The 17,392-nt window shown below is 50.0% G+C and overlaps 1 protein-coding gene across 1 annotated transcript in view; it reads right to left on the reverse strand.

The window, feature by feature from the left end:
- Positions 1–17,392, reverse strand: part of LOC129714155 (pleckstrin homology domain-containing family G member 3-like) — a 64,878-nt gene that overhangs the window by 14,397 nt on the left and 33,089 nt on the right. The window contains exons 4-11 of the mRNA XM_055663653.1: positions 9,603–9,703; positions 8,632–8,698; positions 6,891–6,937; positions 6,164–6,314; positions 5,260–5,391; positions 4,046–4,228; positions 2,299–2,391; positions 504–590 (exon numbers count right to left, since the gene is read on the reverse strand). Coding sequence (XP_055519628.1) covers positions 504–590; positions 2,299–2,391; positions 4,046–4,228; positions 5,260–5,391; positions 6,164–6,314; positions 6,891–6,937; positions 8,632–8,698; positions 9,603–9,703 — 861 coding nt within the window. The remainder of the gene's footprint in view (positions 1–503; positions 591–2,298; positions 2,392–4,045; positions 4,229–5,259; positions 5,392–6,163; positions 6,315–6,890; positions 6,938–8,631; positions 8,699–9,602; positions 9,704–17,392) is intronic.

Raw genomic sequence — 17,392 nt, forward strand, 5'->3', positions numbered from 1 at the left:
CGGTCCAGGCAGGGCTGTAGGTTAACCCGGCGGGATAGGCAGTTGAGCTGCATTTAGCGCTGGATTGAGCAGTAATTACCGCTCACAGGGCCCAAAGAAACCTCGCGTGTGAGTGTGCGCATGTGCTCGTGTCCCCTCCATATTTTGATAGCGATTTCCGTCACTGGGTGTATGGAACGAGCAGCTGGAGGAGGTAGATAGACACAATATGCTGGAGTAACTCAGGGAGCATCTCCGGACCTTTCGGATTGAAACTCTTCTTCTTGCGTGTGGCGTGCACAGACTAAAGTTGTAGGACGATTTGTTCTATTTGATCTTATTTGAATGATTGCATCCGTTGAAACAGGGCGGACCACGTGAAGGTTGCAATCTCCCACCCCTTCTTCAGACTCAGGAGGAGGTAGTTGTGGCAGGTACAATAACAATATTCAAAAGACACCTAGACAGGTATATGGATAGGAAAGGTTTGGTGATACAGGTGACATTACAGGTACTGTAAGTACCTTTTGAGGGATGGAGATAGGGTGATTCTCTACGATTAGACGCTTGAGGTAATGGATCCACAACCTCTTTTCCTCTTGGTTCTTCGCCTGAAAAACAAGAATGTGGACAGCTTCACATAGGGACTCGGGCCTGCAGTTGTCTTCAGTAACAAGGCTGGTGAACAGAGGGGTCTTGGGAACAGAGGCCCAGGACATAGGCCCAGAGGCCCAGGACATAGGCCCAGGACACAGGCCCAGGACACAGGCCCAGGACACAGGCCCAGGACATAGGCCCAGAGGCCTTCACAGATAGTAGACCAATAGTAGGCCCGAGCGAGGCCTTAGCAACCACAGCCCCCTTGCTCTGCAACCATAGCCCATTCACCCAGAGATTTGTGAATCTGTGGAATTTCCTGCCGCAAAAGGCAGTGGAGGCCAATTCACTGGGTGTTTTCAAGAGAGAGTTAGATTTAGCTCCTAGGGCTAAATTCGGCCCTTCCAGCCAGCACCGCCATTCAATATGATCATGGCTGATCATCCAAAATCAGTACCCCGTTCCTGCTTTCTCCCCAAATCCCCTGACTCCGCTATCTCAGTCCTAAATGGCCTTATCCCTTATTCTTAAACTGTGACCCCTGTTTCTGGACTCCCCCAACGTCAGGAACATTTTTCCTGCATCTAGCCTGTCCAACCCCTTAAGAATTTTATATATTTCTGCAAGATCCACTCTCATCCTTCTAAATTCCAGTGAATACAAGCCCAGTCGACCCATTCTTTCATCATATGACAGTCCCGCCATCTCGGGAATTAACCTAGTGAACCTATGCTGCACTCCCTCAATAACAAGAATGTTCTTTCTCAAATTAGGAGACCAAAACTGCACACAATAATTTGCACACCCCTCTGACCCCTCTCACCCTGGCCACAAACTCTTTGAATCACTTCCCTCTGGAAGGCGACTCCGGACTGTCAAAGCTGCCACAGCCAGACATAAAAACAGTTTTTTATCCACAAGTAGTTGCTCTACTCAACAGCCAAAAATCTGTAGCCTCCCTACAGGTGATCTGGTATTTTGTTGGTTCACATGCTTGATCAATGGTGTTTTATCATTAATAGAAACATAGAAACATAGAAATTAGGTGCAGGAGTAGGCCATTCGGCCCTTCGAGCCGGCACCGCCATTCAATATGATCATGGCTGATCATCCAACTCAGTATCCCGTACCTGCCTTCTCTCCATATCCTCTGCTCCCCTTAGCCACAAGCGCCACATCTAACTCCCCCTTAAAAATAGCCAATGAACTGTGGCCTCAACTACCTTCTGTGGCAGAGAATTCCACAGATTCACCTCTCTGTGTGTGAAAAAAAAATTTCTCATCTCGGTCCGAAAAGACTTCCCCTTTACCCTTAAACTGTGTGACCCCCTGTTCTGGACTTGCCCAACATCGGGAACAATCTTCCTGCATCTAGCCTGTCCAACCCCTTAAGAATTTTGTAAGTTTCTATAAGATCCCCCCTCAATCTTCTAAATTCTTCTTATTATTATTTAGTGTTTTCTGAGTCATTCGTAACTGTCACTGTATGTCATGTTGTTACTTGTGGGCGGAGCACCAAGGCTAATTCCTTGTATGTGAATACTTGGCCAATAAACTTGTCTACTTACTTATATGTTTCATGTGTTTCTATAAGATCCTCACAGTGTGATGGGTGCTGCCCCCTGCAGGCCACTGTCTCAACACCAACATGGCTGGGACCAGAGATGGGGAGGAGGGGAGGGGGAGGGAAGAGGGGAAGAGGGTCGGGACTGAACCACCGACCTGGAGGGTGTGTTGTTGTCGAGACACCGTCAGGTCCGTTACACGGAAGCTGAGCGAATCCTTCACATTCTCTGATAGTGTCAGGTTGCAGCACTGCAGAGGAAAGGAAAAATTACCGCATTGGAGAGAGGCACAAAAACCTGGAGTAGCTCGGTTGGGTCAGGCAGCATCTCTGGGGAGAGAAGGAATGGGTGACGTTTCGGGTCGAGGCCCTTCTTCAGACTGTCTGTCTTCAGTTTGAACCAGCATCTGCGGTTCTTTCTTACACACAAAGCACTGGAAAATCTTCCCCGATCAGCCACTCTAACCCACCCCAGAAAACTGTAGCTATGTTGTCACATATTCACATAGAGCCATACAGCGTCGAAACAGGCCCTTTGGCCCAACATGCCCCATCTACACTAGTCCCACTTGCCAGTCTTTGGCCCATATCCCTCTACACCTTTCCTATCCATATAACATAGAAACATAGAAAATAGGTGCAGGAGTAGGCCATTCGGCCCTTCGAGCCTGCACCGCCATTCAATATGATCATGGCTGATCATCCAACTCAGTATCTCATACCTGCCTTCTCTCCATACCGCCTGATCCCTTTAGCCACATATAACGTTAGTTCAGCTTAGAGATACAGCACGGAAATAGGCCATTCGGCCTATCGATCCGCGCCGACCAGCGATACCCGTACACTAGCGTTATTCTCCACACCGCGGAAAAGTTACCATTTTTACCGAGCCAATTAACCTTCAAACCTGTACGTCTTTGGAGTGTGGGAGAAAACTGGGGAACCTGGAGAAAACCCACGCAGTCACAGGGAGAATGTACAAACTCCATATAGACAGCACCCGTAGTCAGGATCAGACCTGGGTCGCTGTAATGGCAGCAACTCTACCACTGCGCCACCATGCCACCCTTGGCCTGTGGCCCTAGACTCTCACACTAGTGGAAACATCCTCCCCACATCCACTGTTTTAAATATCTGGGAGTCCGCATCTCTGAGGATATGACATGGCCATCACACGCCTCAGCCCTGGTGAGTAAGGCAAGGCAGCGCCTTTACCACCTCAGGCAATTGAGGAAATTCAGAGTGTCTCCAAGGATCCTACACTGCTTCTACGCAGCGGCGGTGGAAAGCATCTTGTCCGGGAACATTACCATCTGGTTCGGGAATTGCTCTGCCAAGGACAAGAAGGCTCTGCAGAGAGTAGTGCGTTTGGCCGAACGCACTATGGGAACTTCACTCACCCCCCTGCAGGAACTATACAACAGGAGGTGCAACTCCAGAACAAACAAAATCATGAGAGACCTCTTCCACCCCTGCAACGGACTGTTCCAGCCGCTACGGTCAGGCAAACGCCTCCGTTGCCATGCAGTGAGAACGGAGAGGTTGAGAAGGAGTTTCTTCCCAGAGGCAATTCGGACTGTAAACGCCTTTCTCACCAGGGACTAACTCTACAGAACGTTTTTCCTTCTATTATTTATTATGTAAAAGAATATGTGTGTTATGATTGTGTTTATAATTTGTTTGGTTGTTTTGTTGTTTGTCTTTTGCACAAAAGTCCGCGAGCATTGCCACTTTCATTTCACTGCACATCTCGTATGTGTATGTGACAAATAAACTTGACTTGACTTGACTTGACTCTATCCAAGCTTATCACTATCCGGTGAGTTTCAATGGGGTCCCCCCATCCCCATCCTTCTAAACTCCAGCGAGTGCAGGCTCAGTGTCTCCCAGCACGGTGTCACTTACAAAGATGTGCAGACTGTAACTGAAATGCTCGGCTCTCTTCTTGGTGATGAGCAACATCTTGTCGAACAGGAACAACGTTCTCTCCTTCTTGGCTCTCTGGACCCTGAACGTCCCTTCCAGCACCAGCTCCCCGAACGCAATCAGGTCGGGACCATTCCAGTTAAGCAACGAGTTCTGAATCTCCTGCAGAGGATGGCAAAAGGACACAAAATGACAATAGACAATAGACAATAGACAATAGGTGCAGGAGTAGGCCATTTGACCTGAGTATTAACCAGAGTATTAACCAGCATCAGCAGTTCCTTGTTTCGTGACAAGGAACATATTAGTTTCGAGGTGCACCATGGCGACAGGTCTTGTACACTCTGGAGTTTAGAAGGTTGAGAGGGTTTCTCATTGAAACATATAAGATTGTTAAGGGCTTGGACACGCTAGAGGCAGGAAACATGTTCCCGATGTTGGGGGAGTCCAGAACCAGGGGCCACACACAGTTTAAGAATAAGGAGTAAGCCATTTAGAACGGAGACGAGGAAACACTTTTTCTCACAGAGTGTGGTGAGTCTGTGGAATTCTCTGCCTCAGAGGGCGGTGGAGGCCGGTTCTCTGGATGCTTTCAAGAGAGAGCTAGATAGGGCTCTTAAAAATAGCGGAGTCAGGAGATATGGGGAGAAGGCAGGAACGGGGTACTGATTGGGGATGATCAGCCATGGTCACATTGAATGGCGGTGCTGGCTCGAAGGGCCGAATGGCCTCCTCCTGCACCTATTGTCTATTGTCCATTGACACAAAGTGCTGAAGTAACTCAGCGGATCAGACAGCATCTCTGGAGAACATGGAGAGGTGACATTTCACATTGGGTGAAACTCTCGACCCGAAACATCTCCAATCATGTTCTCCAGAGCCGTTGAGTTAACTTTTTGCTCAGAACATTTGCTTGCCATACCTGAGTAGCCCAGCAGGGGGGAGCACAAGACCAGGATTCAGCAGTTGACACAACATAGAACAGGACAGCACAGGAAGAGGCCATTCGGCCCACAATGTCCATGCTGAACATGATGCCAAGGCATCATGTTCAGCATGGACATTGTAGGCCGAATGGCCTCTTCCTGTGCTGATTTCCTTTGCCTGCACAGTAATCCATATCCCCCCTGTCCCTGTATATCCATGTGCCTATCTGAAAGCCTCTTAAACACCACTATCATATGTGCCTTTACCTGTAGCCGCACGGCCTGCTCCTGCTTCCTCTTCATGTCGTTGATGTACCAGGCCACGGCCGTCATGGTGATGATGGCTTCCTTCACCATCTCGTAACCCCCCGCGCTCTTGTCAAAGTGTTTCGCCAACTCCTGCCGGGAACCACGTAATGCGTTACCGCCCAGACTCACAGCAAACCCCCCACTTCCCCTCCCCCTCTCCCCTCCGCACCTACCCCCCTCAATCAATCCCATCCCCACCCTACCCTCTCCCACACCCCCACCCTACGCCAAAGTCTGTGGAATTCTCTGCCTCACAGAGGGCGGTGGAGGCAGGTTCTCTGGATGCTTTCAAGAGAGAGCTAGATAGGGCTCTTAAAAATAGTGGAGTCAGGGGATATGGAGAGAAGGCAGGAACGGGGTACTGATTAGAAACATAGAAACATAGAAATTAGGTGCAGGAGTAGGCCATTCGGCCCTTCGAGCCTGCACCGCCATTCAATATGATCATGGCTGATCATCCAACTCAGTATCCCGTAACTGCCTTCTCTCCATACCCCCTAATCCCTTTAGCCACAAGGGCCACATCTAACTCCCTCTTAAATATAGCCAATGAACTGTGGCCTCAACTACCCTCTGTGGCAGAGAGTTCCAGAGATTCACCACTCTCTGCGTGAAAAAAGTTCTTCTCATCTCGGTTTTAAAGGATTTCGGCCTTATCCTTAAGCTGTGACCCCTTGTCCTGGACTTCCCCAACATCGGGAACAATCTTCCTGCATCTAGCCTGTCCAACCCCTTAAGAATTTTGTAAGATCCCCTCTCAATCTTCTAAATTGGGGATGATCAGCCATGATCACATTGAATGGCGGTGCTGGCTCGAAGGGCCGAATGGCCTCTACTCCTGCACCTATTGTCGATTGTTTACCTGCAGCAGGAGGTGATATTTGAGGATCCTCTGCACGGGCTTCAACAGGTACGTCTCCAGGGGCAAGGAGTGCGAGAGTGTGGTCTGGCGGGCGCGGAAAAACTTGGCCAAAATCTCGTTCCTCATGCAGTCTCGTAGGACAGTCACTGAGCTGTGGCGAGAGGGAGAGAGGGAGCGAGGTTAGAGAGAGTATGCAGCGTTAAGGCCAAATTACACAGCTTCCAGAAGTGATAGTAGCAGAATTAGGCCATTTGGCCCATCAAGTCTACTCCCCCATTAAATCTCTCCCTCCTAACCCCATTCTCCTGCCTTCTCCCCATAATCCCCGACACCCATACTAACCAAGAATCTATCTCTGCCTTAAAAATACCCATTGACTTGGCCTCCACCGCCGTCTGTGACAATTAATTCCACAGGTTCACCACACTCCGACTAAAGAAATTCCTCCTCATCTCCTTTCTAAAGTTATGCCCTTTTATTCTGAGGCAGTCTGGTCCTAAACGCTCCCACTAGTGGAAACAAAGGCTTTTCACTGTACCTCGGTATACGTTAGAACAAAACTAAACGGAACTAAAGTAAGGCCAGGGCCTAGCGAGGATGGGATAGGCCCGTAACCTTGACAACCGCGCCTCACAACGGCATCAGGCCCATCTGATGACCCCTGAACTCCGAACCCTGGCCTGCACAGGGTTCGGTCACACACGTACCCCACCCAGAGGTGACTTACTTGGGGTAGTTCATGCAGTAGAGGGTGTAGATGTCGAACTCTTCACTCTGTGGGGACAGAATAGTCATCGGGGTTTATATAGATGAAAGATCAATAGGCCTGGGATCACAGAGACTGAGGAGGGGGGGGGGAGTGGGAATGAGGGAGGAAGGGGAAGAAAAGGGGGGGAGGGGGGGGAGAGAGGGGGATGGGGAGTGGGATAGAAGGGGAGAGAAGGGGGGGGGGAGAGAGGGGGAAGGGGAGTGGGGTGGAAGGGGGAGAGAAGGGGGGAGGAGAGAGAAGGAAGGGGAAGATAGTGGAAATGGGGGAGAGAGGGGGAAGGAGAGAGGAGGAAGGAGGGAGAAAGGGGAAAGAGGGAGAGAGAGAAGAGGAGAGGGGGAGAGAGAGGGGGAGAGAGAGAGAAGGAGAGAGGGGAAGAGGGAGGGAGAGGGGGAAGGGGGAGAGAGGTGAGTGGAGGGAGGGGGAAGGAGAGGGAGGAGAGGGGGAAGGGGAGAGGGGAGAGAGGGGGAAGAGGGGGAAGGGGGGAGAGAGGGGGAAGAGGGGGAAGGGGGAGAGAGGGGAAGAGGGAGGGAGAGGGGGAAGGGGGGGGAGAGGAGAGAGATATGGGAGGGAGTGGGAAGGCGAGGGAGTGGGAAGGGGAGAGAAGGGGAAGGGGGAGAAAGGGGAAAGGGGAGAGAGGTGCCGGGGGGGGGTGAGGGGGAAGGGGAGAGAGGTTGGGAACCACCAGGGAGGTTCTGACGGGTGGGATTGGATCATCCGATCCGAAATTCCACCCCACTGCCGTCTTTGAAGTGAAATCCCAAAGGAATTCAAATCCTGATCCCGACTAAGGCAAGTCAGATTTATGCGGCATTTGTGACAGGGAGCTCTGCTAACACACAGGCCACCCACCCAGATGCCTCATACATTTTCTTTATTAATTTTTAATTTAGAGATGCAGCATGGAAACAGAACCCTCCGGACCACCTAGTCCACGCTGACCATCGATTGTTCATCCGTTGACACGAGTTCCATGTTATCCCATTTTCCTGATGCACTGGATGATCGATAGACAGAGGGCCAATTAGCCTACAAACCCGCACGGCTTTGGGATGTGGGCGGAAACCGGAGCACCCGGGGAAAACCCACGCAGGTCACGGGGAGAACGTGCAAACTCTGTACTGACAGACCGCACCCGTAGTCAGGATCGAACCTGGGCCTCTGGCGCTGTGAGGCAGCAACTCTACTGCTGCGCCACTCAAATTGCAGAATTTTGGTTCGATCAGAATACCTGGGAGGGGCCTTGAACCCACTAAGTTCACCCTGAGGTACTGGGGAGGTGGAGGGGGGCTGGTTAGATATTGTTGCCAAAGATAGGCACAAAATGCTGGAGTAACTCAGTGGGACAGGCAGCATCTCTGGAGAGAAGGAATGGGTGATGTTTCAGGTTGAGACCCTTCTTCAGACTGAGAGTCAGGAGAGAGGGAAATGAGGGATATGGAAGGGGAAGGTGTGGAAATAAGCGACCAAAGGGGACAATAGACAATAGACAATAGATGCAGGATTAGGCCATTCGGCCCTTCGAGCCAGCACCACCATTCAATGTGATCATGGCTGATCATCCTCAATCAGTACCCCGTTCCTGCCTTCTCCCCCATATCCCCTGACTCCGCTATCTTCAAGACCAAGTTGCTGATTGCCGGAGGGGGAGAGGGGGGGTGGGTGGGGGGGTTCGAGGAGATGTTGGGGTCTGTTTGCTCACCCGATCAACAAAGCACTCGGCCACTCCGATGGGGTCCTTGCTGCGTTCTAAGTCATCCAGGAGCTCACTGCAAGGAGAAAGAGCAGCGTTATATTTTAGTTTAGTTTAGTGTAGTTTGGAGATACAGCGTGAAAATAGGCCGTGTCCGCACCGACCAGTGATCCCCGCACACTAACGCTATCCTGCACACACTGGGGACAATTTTTACACATACACCAAGCCAATTAACCTACAAACCTCTACGTTTTGGAGTGTGGGAGGAAACTGAAGATCTCGGAGAAAACCCACGCAGGTCACGGGGAGAACGTACAAACTCCGTACAGACAGCGGCAATAGTCGGGATCGAACCCGGGTCTCCGGCGCTGCATTCGCTGTAAGGCAGCAACTCTACCGCTGCGCCACCGTGTTCCGCCGTTACTTTGTGTGCATGTCATTCATTCATTTCTTCTCTATCTCTCTGAACATCACCGTCTGTATCTCAATAGACAATAGACAACAGGTGCAGGAGTAGGCCATTTGGCCCTTCGAGCCAGCACCGCCATTCAATGGCTGATCATCCCCAATCAGTACCCCATTCCTGCCTTCTCCCCATATTCCCTGACTGCTATTTTTAAGAGCCTTATCTAGTTCTCTCTTGAAAGCATCCAGAGAACCTGCCTCCACCGCCCTCTGAGAATTTCACAGACTCACCACTCTCTGTGAGAAAAAGTGTTTCCTCGTCTCCGTTCTCCATCTCTCGTTTCCCTTTCCCCCGACTCCCAGTCCGAAGAAGGATCTCAGCCCGAAACGTCGCCCATTCCTTCTCTCCAGACACGCTGCCCGACCCGCTGAGTTACTCCAGGTTTTTGGTGTCTATCTTCGGTTTAAAACCAGCATCCGCAGTTCCTTCCGACATATTTACTCCACCCATCTGTCTATCACACTGCCCCCCCCCTCACCTGTATCCACCCATCACTCTTTGCCCCTTTTACCTGTTGAACTGATAGATATCCTCGATGTTACAGAACAAGGTGTTGACTTCGTCGGGTTGCAGGGGGAGTTCTCCACAATCGATGATGCAGCCCAGATAATCCTGAGGGTCACAGAAAAGGAGAAATTCAGAATAAGGTTTATTTTTGGGGGGGAAAAACGTTCTCAGGAACACATTCGGAGACGGGCATCAAATGCTGCTGGAAGGTCAACAACTCGGTGAAAGACACCAAACTTTTTGTTGGTCAGGAACAGTTTCTTCCCAGCAAACACAGAAACATAGACAATAGGTGCAGGAGTAGACCATTCCACCCTTTGAGCCTGCACCACCATCCAATGTGATCATGGCTGATCATCCACAATCAGTACCCCGTTCCTGCCTTCTCCCCATATCCCTTGATTCTGTTAGCGGTAAATCTAACTCTCTCTTGGGCAACTGGACCACCCTCTCACCAACTGGAGAACGATCCTCATGTTCATGTGATGGGAGCAGACTGAGGCCATTTGGCCCATCAAGTCTACTCCGCCATTCAATCATGGCTGATATATCTCCCCCACCTAACCCCATTCTCCTGCCTTCTCCCCATAACCCCTGACACCCGTACTAATCAAGAATCTATCTATCTCTGCCTTAAAAATATCCACTGACTTTGCCTCCACAGCCTTCTATGGCAATGAATCCCACAGATTCACCACCCTCTGACTAAAGAGCTACCATCTACCTCATTGGATACACTCGGACTATCTAACGTTTAGCTTAAGTTTAGTTTAGTTTAGTTTAGTTAGTTTAAACAGGCCCTGTGGCCCACCAAGTCCATGCCAGCTAGCAATCACTCAAACTATATACAATAGACAATAGACAATAGGTGCAGGAGTAGGCCATTCGGCCCTTCAAGTAAGCACTGCTATTCATTGTGATCATGGCTGATCATCCCCAATCAGTACCCCGTTCCTGCCTTCTCCCCATATCCCCTGACTCCGCTATCTTTAAGAGCCCTATCTAGCTCTCTCTTGAAAGCATCCAGAGAACCGGCCTCCACAGGCAGAGAACTCCACAGACTCACAACTCTTCATGTGAAAAAATGTTTCCTCGTCTCCGATCTAAATGACTCTGGCACTATCCTACACACTAGGGACGATATACAGAGGCCAAATAACTCTACAAGCCTGTACATGTTTGGAGTGTGGGGGGAAACCAGAGCACCCGGAGAAAACCCACGCAGGTCACGGGGAGAATGTAAAGCCTCACACAGACAGCACCTGTAGTCAGGATCGAACCTGGGTCTGTGGCGCTGTAAGGCAGCAACTCTACCGCTGCACAACTGTGTTCCCCCTCCCCTTGTAATGGGACTTTACTGGGCTATATCTTGCACTAAACGTTATTCCCTTTATCGTGTGTCTGTACAATTGATTGTAATCATATATGGTCTATTCACACAGCAGAAAGGCTTTGCATTGTATATGTGAGTGACAATAAACTAAACTGATCCTTGGCCTCCCTTCACCAGCTGCCCCAGGCTGTGTGATGGAACTCTGTACGGAATCAAGGGAGCTGTGAACAGATTAAATGTCTGGCATTCTTTCATAGGGCAAAATGTAACATTGAGTGGAATGTGAAACATCTGGGCCCAGATGCTGACTGCATGGGTCAGTGGGGGCTGGGCAGATGTTAACTCTCTTAGCCCCAGTATGGTCACATTGAGAGGGGGGAGGGGGGGGGGGGGGGGGGGGGGGGGGGAGGTATGGAGGGGGGGAGATGTGGGGAACATCCGCTCTGCCCACTACAGTGTGGACTTCTCAGTCGGTCACCAGTCTCCCTGCCCTATCCCGGTGATCCCACCTCTAAGGGTCTTGCTGAAATATTATAGTTTAGAGATACAGCACGGAAACAGGCCCTTCGGCCCACCCAGTCCACACTGGTCATCGTTCAATATAACCATGGGGATCTTGTAAGAAGGAACTGCAGATTTTTGGTCCAAACTCCAAATCTGAGGAAGGACATTATTGCCATAGAGGGAGTGCAGAGACGGTTCACCAGACTGATTCCTGGGATGTCAGGACTGTCTTATGAAGAAAGACTGGATAGACTTGGTTTATACTCTCTAGAATTTAGGAGATTGAGAGGGGATCTTATAGAAACTTACAAAATTCTTAAGGGGTTGGACAGGCTAGATGCAGGAAGATTGTTCCCGATGTTAGGGAAGTCCAGGACAAGGGGTCACACAGCTTAAGGATAAGGGGGAAATCTTTTAGGACCTGAGATGAGAAGAACTTTTTTCACACAGAGAGTGGTGAATCTCTGGAACTCTCTGCCACAGAGGGTAGTTGAGGCCAGTTCATTGGCTATATTTAAGAGGGAGTTAGATGTGGCCCTTGTGGCTAAAGGGATCAGGGGGTATGGATGGAGAGAAGGCAGGTACGGGATACTGAGTTGGATGATCAGCCATGATCATATTGAATGGCGGTGCAGGCTCGAAGGGCCGAATGGCCTACTCCTGCACCTAATTTCTATGTTCTATGTTTCTATGCTGGTTTGAACCGAAGATAGGCACCAAATGCTGGAGTAACTCAGTGGGTCGGGCAGCATCGCCGGTGAAAAGGAATAGGTGACGTCTTGGGTCAGGGTCCCGTCTTCCATTCCTTTTCTCCAGAGATGCTGCCCGACCCACTGAGTTACTCCAGCATTTTGTGTCCAACTGTGTGTTGGACTTCGCAGTGGGCCAGAGAGAAATAAATGCCTGTGTTTGTTTGTCGTCCCACCCCCCCACCCCCCCCACCCCCCCCCGCTCCCCCCTCCTCCCCCCCCCCCCCACCTCCCCTCCCCTCCCCCGCCCGCTTTGTTTTACAGCTTGTTTTACAACTCCAATGGCTGACGTCCTTCCTTGGCAATTTGCGATAGCCTCGTGTCTCATGAGAAGATGTTTGTTCTCTCTCCGCCTGTGACCTGGAGTGACCTCCTCTCCCACACATTCCCACACGACCCAGGCTTGGACCGTCCAGCCAAACGCCCCAGGGTCAGGGGTCAAACCCGACGCCGTTAAAACATGGCCCCTCTGCGTCGACAGAACACTTCCAGGTCAGAGGTCGCCCGCCTCCCATGGCAACCCCTGTTGTCCAGCAGAGAGTAGGCCTTCTTTTTTAAACACTCTCCCGAGGCTGTATAAACACAGTCGAATGATTGAGGCCAGTTTTGGATGACATGGGTTTTGGATGCGTTGAATTTAATACTGTTTGCGTGAGTTTTACTGACTCAGAATCCCTCTCCTGCAATGGGCCGGCCATGACCTTATATGTCCCAGCTCACAACCAGGCTAGGGAGAAGCTTCTTCCCATCTGTGTAGGAAGGAACTGCAGATGCTGGTTTAAACCAAAGATAGACACAAAATGCTGGAGTAACTCAGCGGGACAGGCAGCATCTCTGGAGAGAAGGAATGGGTGACGTTTCGGCTCATAGACGGAAAGGGAAGAAGGGTTTCGGCCCGAAACGTCACCCATTCCTTCCATCCAGAACATCCTTCGCTTGAAGAAGGGTTTCGGCCCGAAACGTTGCCTATTCCCTTCGCTCCATAGATGATGCTGCACCCACTGAGTTACTCCAGCATTTTGTGTCTATCTTCCTCTCTGTTGAATTTAGTTTAGAGATACAGCATGGAAACAGGCACTTCGGCCCACCGCACTGTCCTGTCGGCCTCAAGAAGGGTCTCGGCCCGAAACGTCACCCATCCCTTCTCTCCAGAGATGCTGCCTGTCCCGCTGAGTTACTCCAGCATCTTGCGTGTGTCTTTGACCAAGTCTAGTCATGCTTTGCGGCTTCACGCACACACGGGCTGAGGCTCGGAGTGGGCAGTGGGAATGACTGGAGGCTTTGGGAAGAATGGGGGACGGTCTTGGGAAAACAATGGGAATTCCTGGTGGAGACTCCATACCCGGATCTGAGCGCAGGTTGACAGAGGGATCGTGCCTCAGTATTATTACAGGAAATACACGAGGCAGCTGTACTCTGTTGCAGTGGTCACTGCCGATAACCAAATATGATTCATTGCTCCAAAAGACATTTTAATTAAGTTGCTCTCATGCATAAAAGTGAAAAGCAGCCACTGAAACGACGCCTTATAATGAGAAGAAAATCACTTCAGCAAAATGGAGCCCCTGCCTCATGGAGCCAGAGACCCGGGTTCGATCCTATTCTCGGGTGCTGGCTATCTCTATGTGGAGTTTGCACGTTCTCCCTGTGACCACGTGGATTTCCTCCGGGTGCTCCGGTTTCCTCCCACATCCCAAAGTAGTGTTGGTTGGTGGGGATAATTGCCCCTAAGGTGAGGATGAGGGGTTGAATCTGAAGGGAGGGAGAGCAGTTGAGGGGATGTGGGGAGACTCGGCTTGTACTCGCTAGAATTTAGAAGATTGAGGGGGGATCTTATAGAAGCTTACAAAATTCTTAAGGGGTTGGACAGGCTAGATGCAGGAAGATTGTTCCCGATGTTGGGGAAGTCCAGAACAAGGGGTCACAGTTTAAAGATAAAGGGGAAATCCTTTAGGACCGAGACGAGAAAAACATTTTTCACACAGAGTGTGGTGAATCTGTGGAACTCTCTGCCACAGAAGGTAGTTGAGGCCACACAGTTCATTGGCTATATTTAAGAGGGAGTTAGATGTGGCCCTTGTGGCTAAAGGGATCAGGGGGTATGGGGAGAAGGCAGGGATGGGATACTGAGTTGGATGATCAGCCATGATCATATTGAATGGCGGTGCAGGCTCGAAGGGCCGAATGGCCTCTACTCCTGCACCTATTGTCTATGTTTCTCCCTGTGACCACATGGATTTCCTCCGGGTGCTCCGGTTTCCTCCCACATCCCAAAGTAGTGTTGGTTGGTGGGGATAATTGCCCCCTAGGGTGAGGGTGAGCGGTTGAATCTGAAGGGAGGGAGAGCAGTTGAGGGGGATGTGGGGAGATGGGTAAATAGGCTGCCAAAGATGTGCGGGTTTGTAAGTTAATCGGCCCTCTGGAAAATTGTCCCTCATGTGCAGGCAGTGGATGAGAAAGTGGGATAATAGTATGAACAAGTGATCGATGATCTCCGTCGACACTTGGTTTATACTCTCTAGAATTTAGAAGATTGAGAGGGGATCTTATAGAAACTTACAAAATTCTTAAGGGGTTGGACAGGCTAGATGCAGGAAGATTGTTCCCGATGTTAGGGAAGTCCAGGACAAGAGGTCACAGCTTAAGGATAAAGGGGAAATCCTTTAAAAACCGAGATGAGAAGAACTTTTTTCACACAGAGAGTGGTGAATCTCTGGAACTCTCTGCCACAGAGGGTAGTTGAGGCCAGTTCATTGGCTATATTTAAGAGGGAGTTAGATGTGGCCCTTGTGGCTAAGGGGATCAGGGGGTATGGAGAGAAGGCAGGTACGGGATACTGAGTTGGATGATCAGCCATGATCATATTGAATGGTGGTGCAGGCTCGAAGGGCCAAATGGCCTCTACTCCTGCACCTAATTTCTATGTTTCTATCTATGTTTCTATGACACGGTGGGACACGGAGCCTGTTTCCATGTAGTTTCTTTCAACCAGGCAACCAAAACAAGACACAAAGTGTTGGCGTCATTCAGCAGGTCAGGCAACATCTCTGGAGAGCATGGATAGGCGATAACAATAGACAATAGACAATAGGTGCAGGAGTAGGCCACTCGGCTGACTGAATAGCAGGCAACAAAAAAGCTTTTCACTGTACCTCGGTAAACTAAACTGGACTTGGTGTCAGTCGACTATTTTAAAGTTTTTAGTTTAGTTTAGAGATACAGCGCGGAAACAGGCCCTTCGGCCCACCGAGTCCATGCCGACCAGCGATCCCCACACACTCACACAATCCTACACACACTAGGGACAATTTTACATTAACCAATCGGAACGGGAGGCCAACCTCCGCGGCTTAGACTAGATATCCCGGAGGAAACCCACGCAGGTCACAGGGAGAACGTCCAAACTCTGTACAGACAGCGCCCGTAGTCGGGATCGTGCTGTAAGGCAGCAACTCTACCGCTGTGCCACCGTGCCGCACTCTACACCTTATACTTAACCTGGCATTGTATTTACAGGACGACAAACTAGACTACACTAACAAATGAGGAACAGGTGAGGTCCGCATGGGTTGCATATCTGGGAATGGTCGACGTTACATGCTAACAGAGACAGGCAACTGCAGGGAACAATCCTCAGAAGATTGTGCAGTTCTGGTGTAAGTGCAGTGAGGTTCAGTAATTAATAAGTGCTTTCCCCAGGAAGCGATCCCACCAGCTCCCTATTAGGAAGGGACCTATAAATGCTATTTAATCACTGCAGTTATATTCAACCAGAGAATGTTATTAAAGGTTCCCACAGCGGCAGGAGATGTAATTAAACCATGCCTGGGCTGTTTCCAACTCAGTCCAGTACTCAGTAACTAACATTCCATAAGACGATCGAATCACTAAAGCTTTTTTCTGCCCATTAAGTCAAAGGCTGGATACAACACATGCTTCATCCTTCTAAACTCCAGCGAGTACAGGCAATGTAAGCCTTCAAATGCTCCTCTTACATTAACCCAATCATCCCTGGGATCGTTCTCGTAAAAACCTTGTCTGGATCATCTCCAATGTCAGCATAACTCCCCACAGATAGACACAAAAAGTAACTCAGCGGGACAGGCAGCGTCTCTGGAGAGAAGGAATGGGTGACGTTTCAGGTCGAGACCCTTCTTTAGACACCATTCCTTCTCTCCAGAGATGCTATGCTGCCTGGCCTGCTGAGTTACATAGAAACATAGAAACATAGAAATTAGGTGCAGGAGTGGGCCATTCGGCCCTTCGAGCCTGCACCGCCATTCAATATGATCATGGCTGATCATCCAACTCAGTATCCCGTACCTGCCTTCTCTCCATACCCCCTGATCCCCTTATCCACAAGGGCCACATCTAACTCCCTCTTAAATATAGCCAATGAACTGGCCTCAACTACCCTCTGTGGCAGAGAGTTCCAGAGATTCACCACTCTCTGTGTGAAAAAAGTTCTTCTCATCTCGGTTTTAAAGGATTTCCCCCTTATCCTTAAGCTGTGACCCCTTGTCCTGGACTTCCCTAACATCGGGAACAATCTTCCTGCATCTAGCCTGTCCAACCCCTTAAGAATTTTGTAAGTTTCTATAAGACATTGGTTACTCCAGCATTTTGACAATAGACAATAGGTGCAGGAGTAGGCCATTTAGCCCTTCGAGCCATTCAATGTGATCATGGCTGAGCATCCCCAATCAGTACCCCGTTCCTGCCTTCTCCCCATATCCCCTGACTCCGCTATTTTAAAGAGCCCTATCTAGCTCTCTCTTGAAAGCATCCAGAGAACCTGCCTCCACCGCCCTCTGAGGCAGAGAATTCCACAGACTCACCACTCTCTGTGAGAAAAAGTGTTTCCTCGTCTCCGTTCTAAATGGCTTACTCCTTATTCTTAAACTGTGTGTGGCCCCTGGTTGTGGACTCCCCCAACATCGGGAACATGTTTCCTGCCTCTAGCGTGTCCAAACCCTTAACAATCTTATTGCATTATTTTATAACAATCTTATTTTGCATTGATCTGTGGTCTTTCCTACACAACCCTCCTCAGAAATGGGGCCCAAAACTGTTCACAATACTCCAAATGCAGTCTGACCAGTGCCTTAGAAAGCCTCTGTGTTACATCCTTGCTTCTATATACCAGTCCCGTCTTGAAAATGGCGCGAAATCTAGCGTACGTTTGCATGTTGGCTGCATGGACTATTT

Source organism: Leucoraja erinacea, chromosome 38, assembly GCF_028641065.1.
Source record: "Leucoraja erinacea ecotype New England chromosome 38, Leri_hhj_1, whole genome shotgun sequence".
Classification (NCBI taxonomy): domain Eukaryota; kingdom Metazoa; phylum Chordata; class Chondrichthyes; order Rajiformes; family Rajidae; genus Leucoraja; species Leucoraja erinaceus.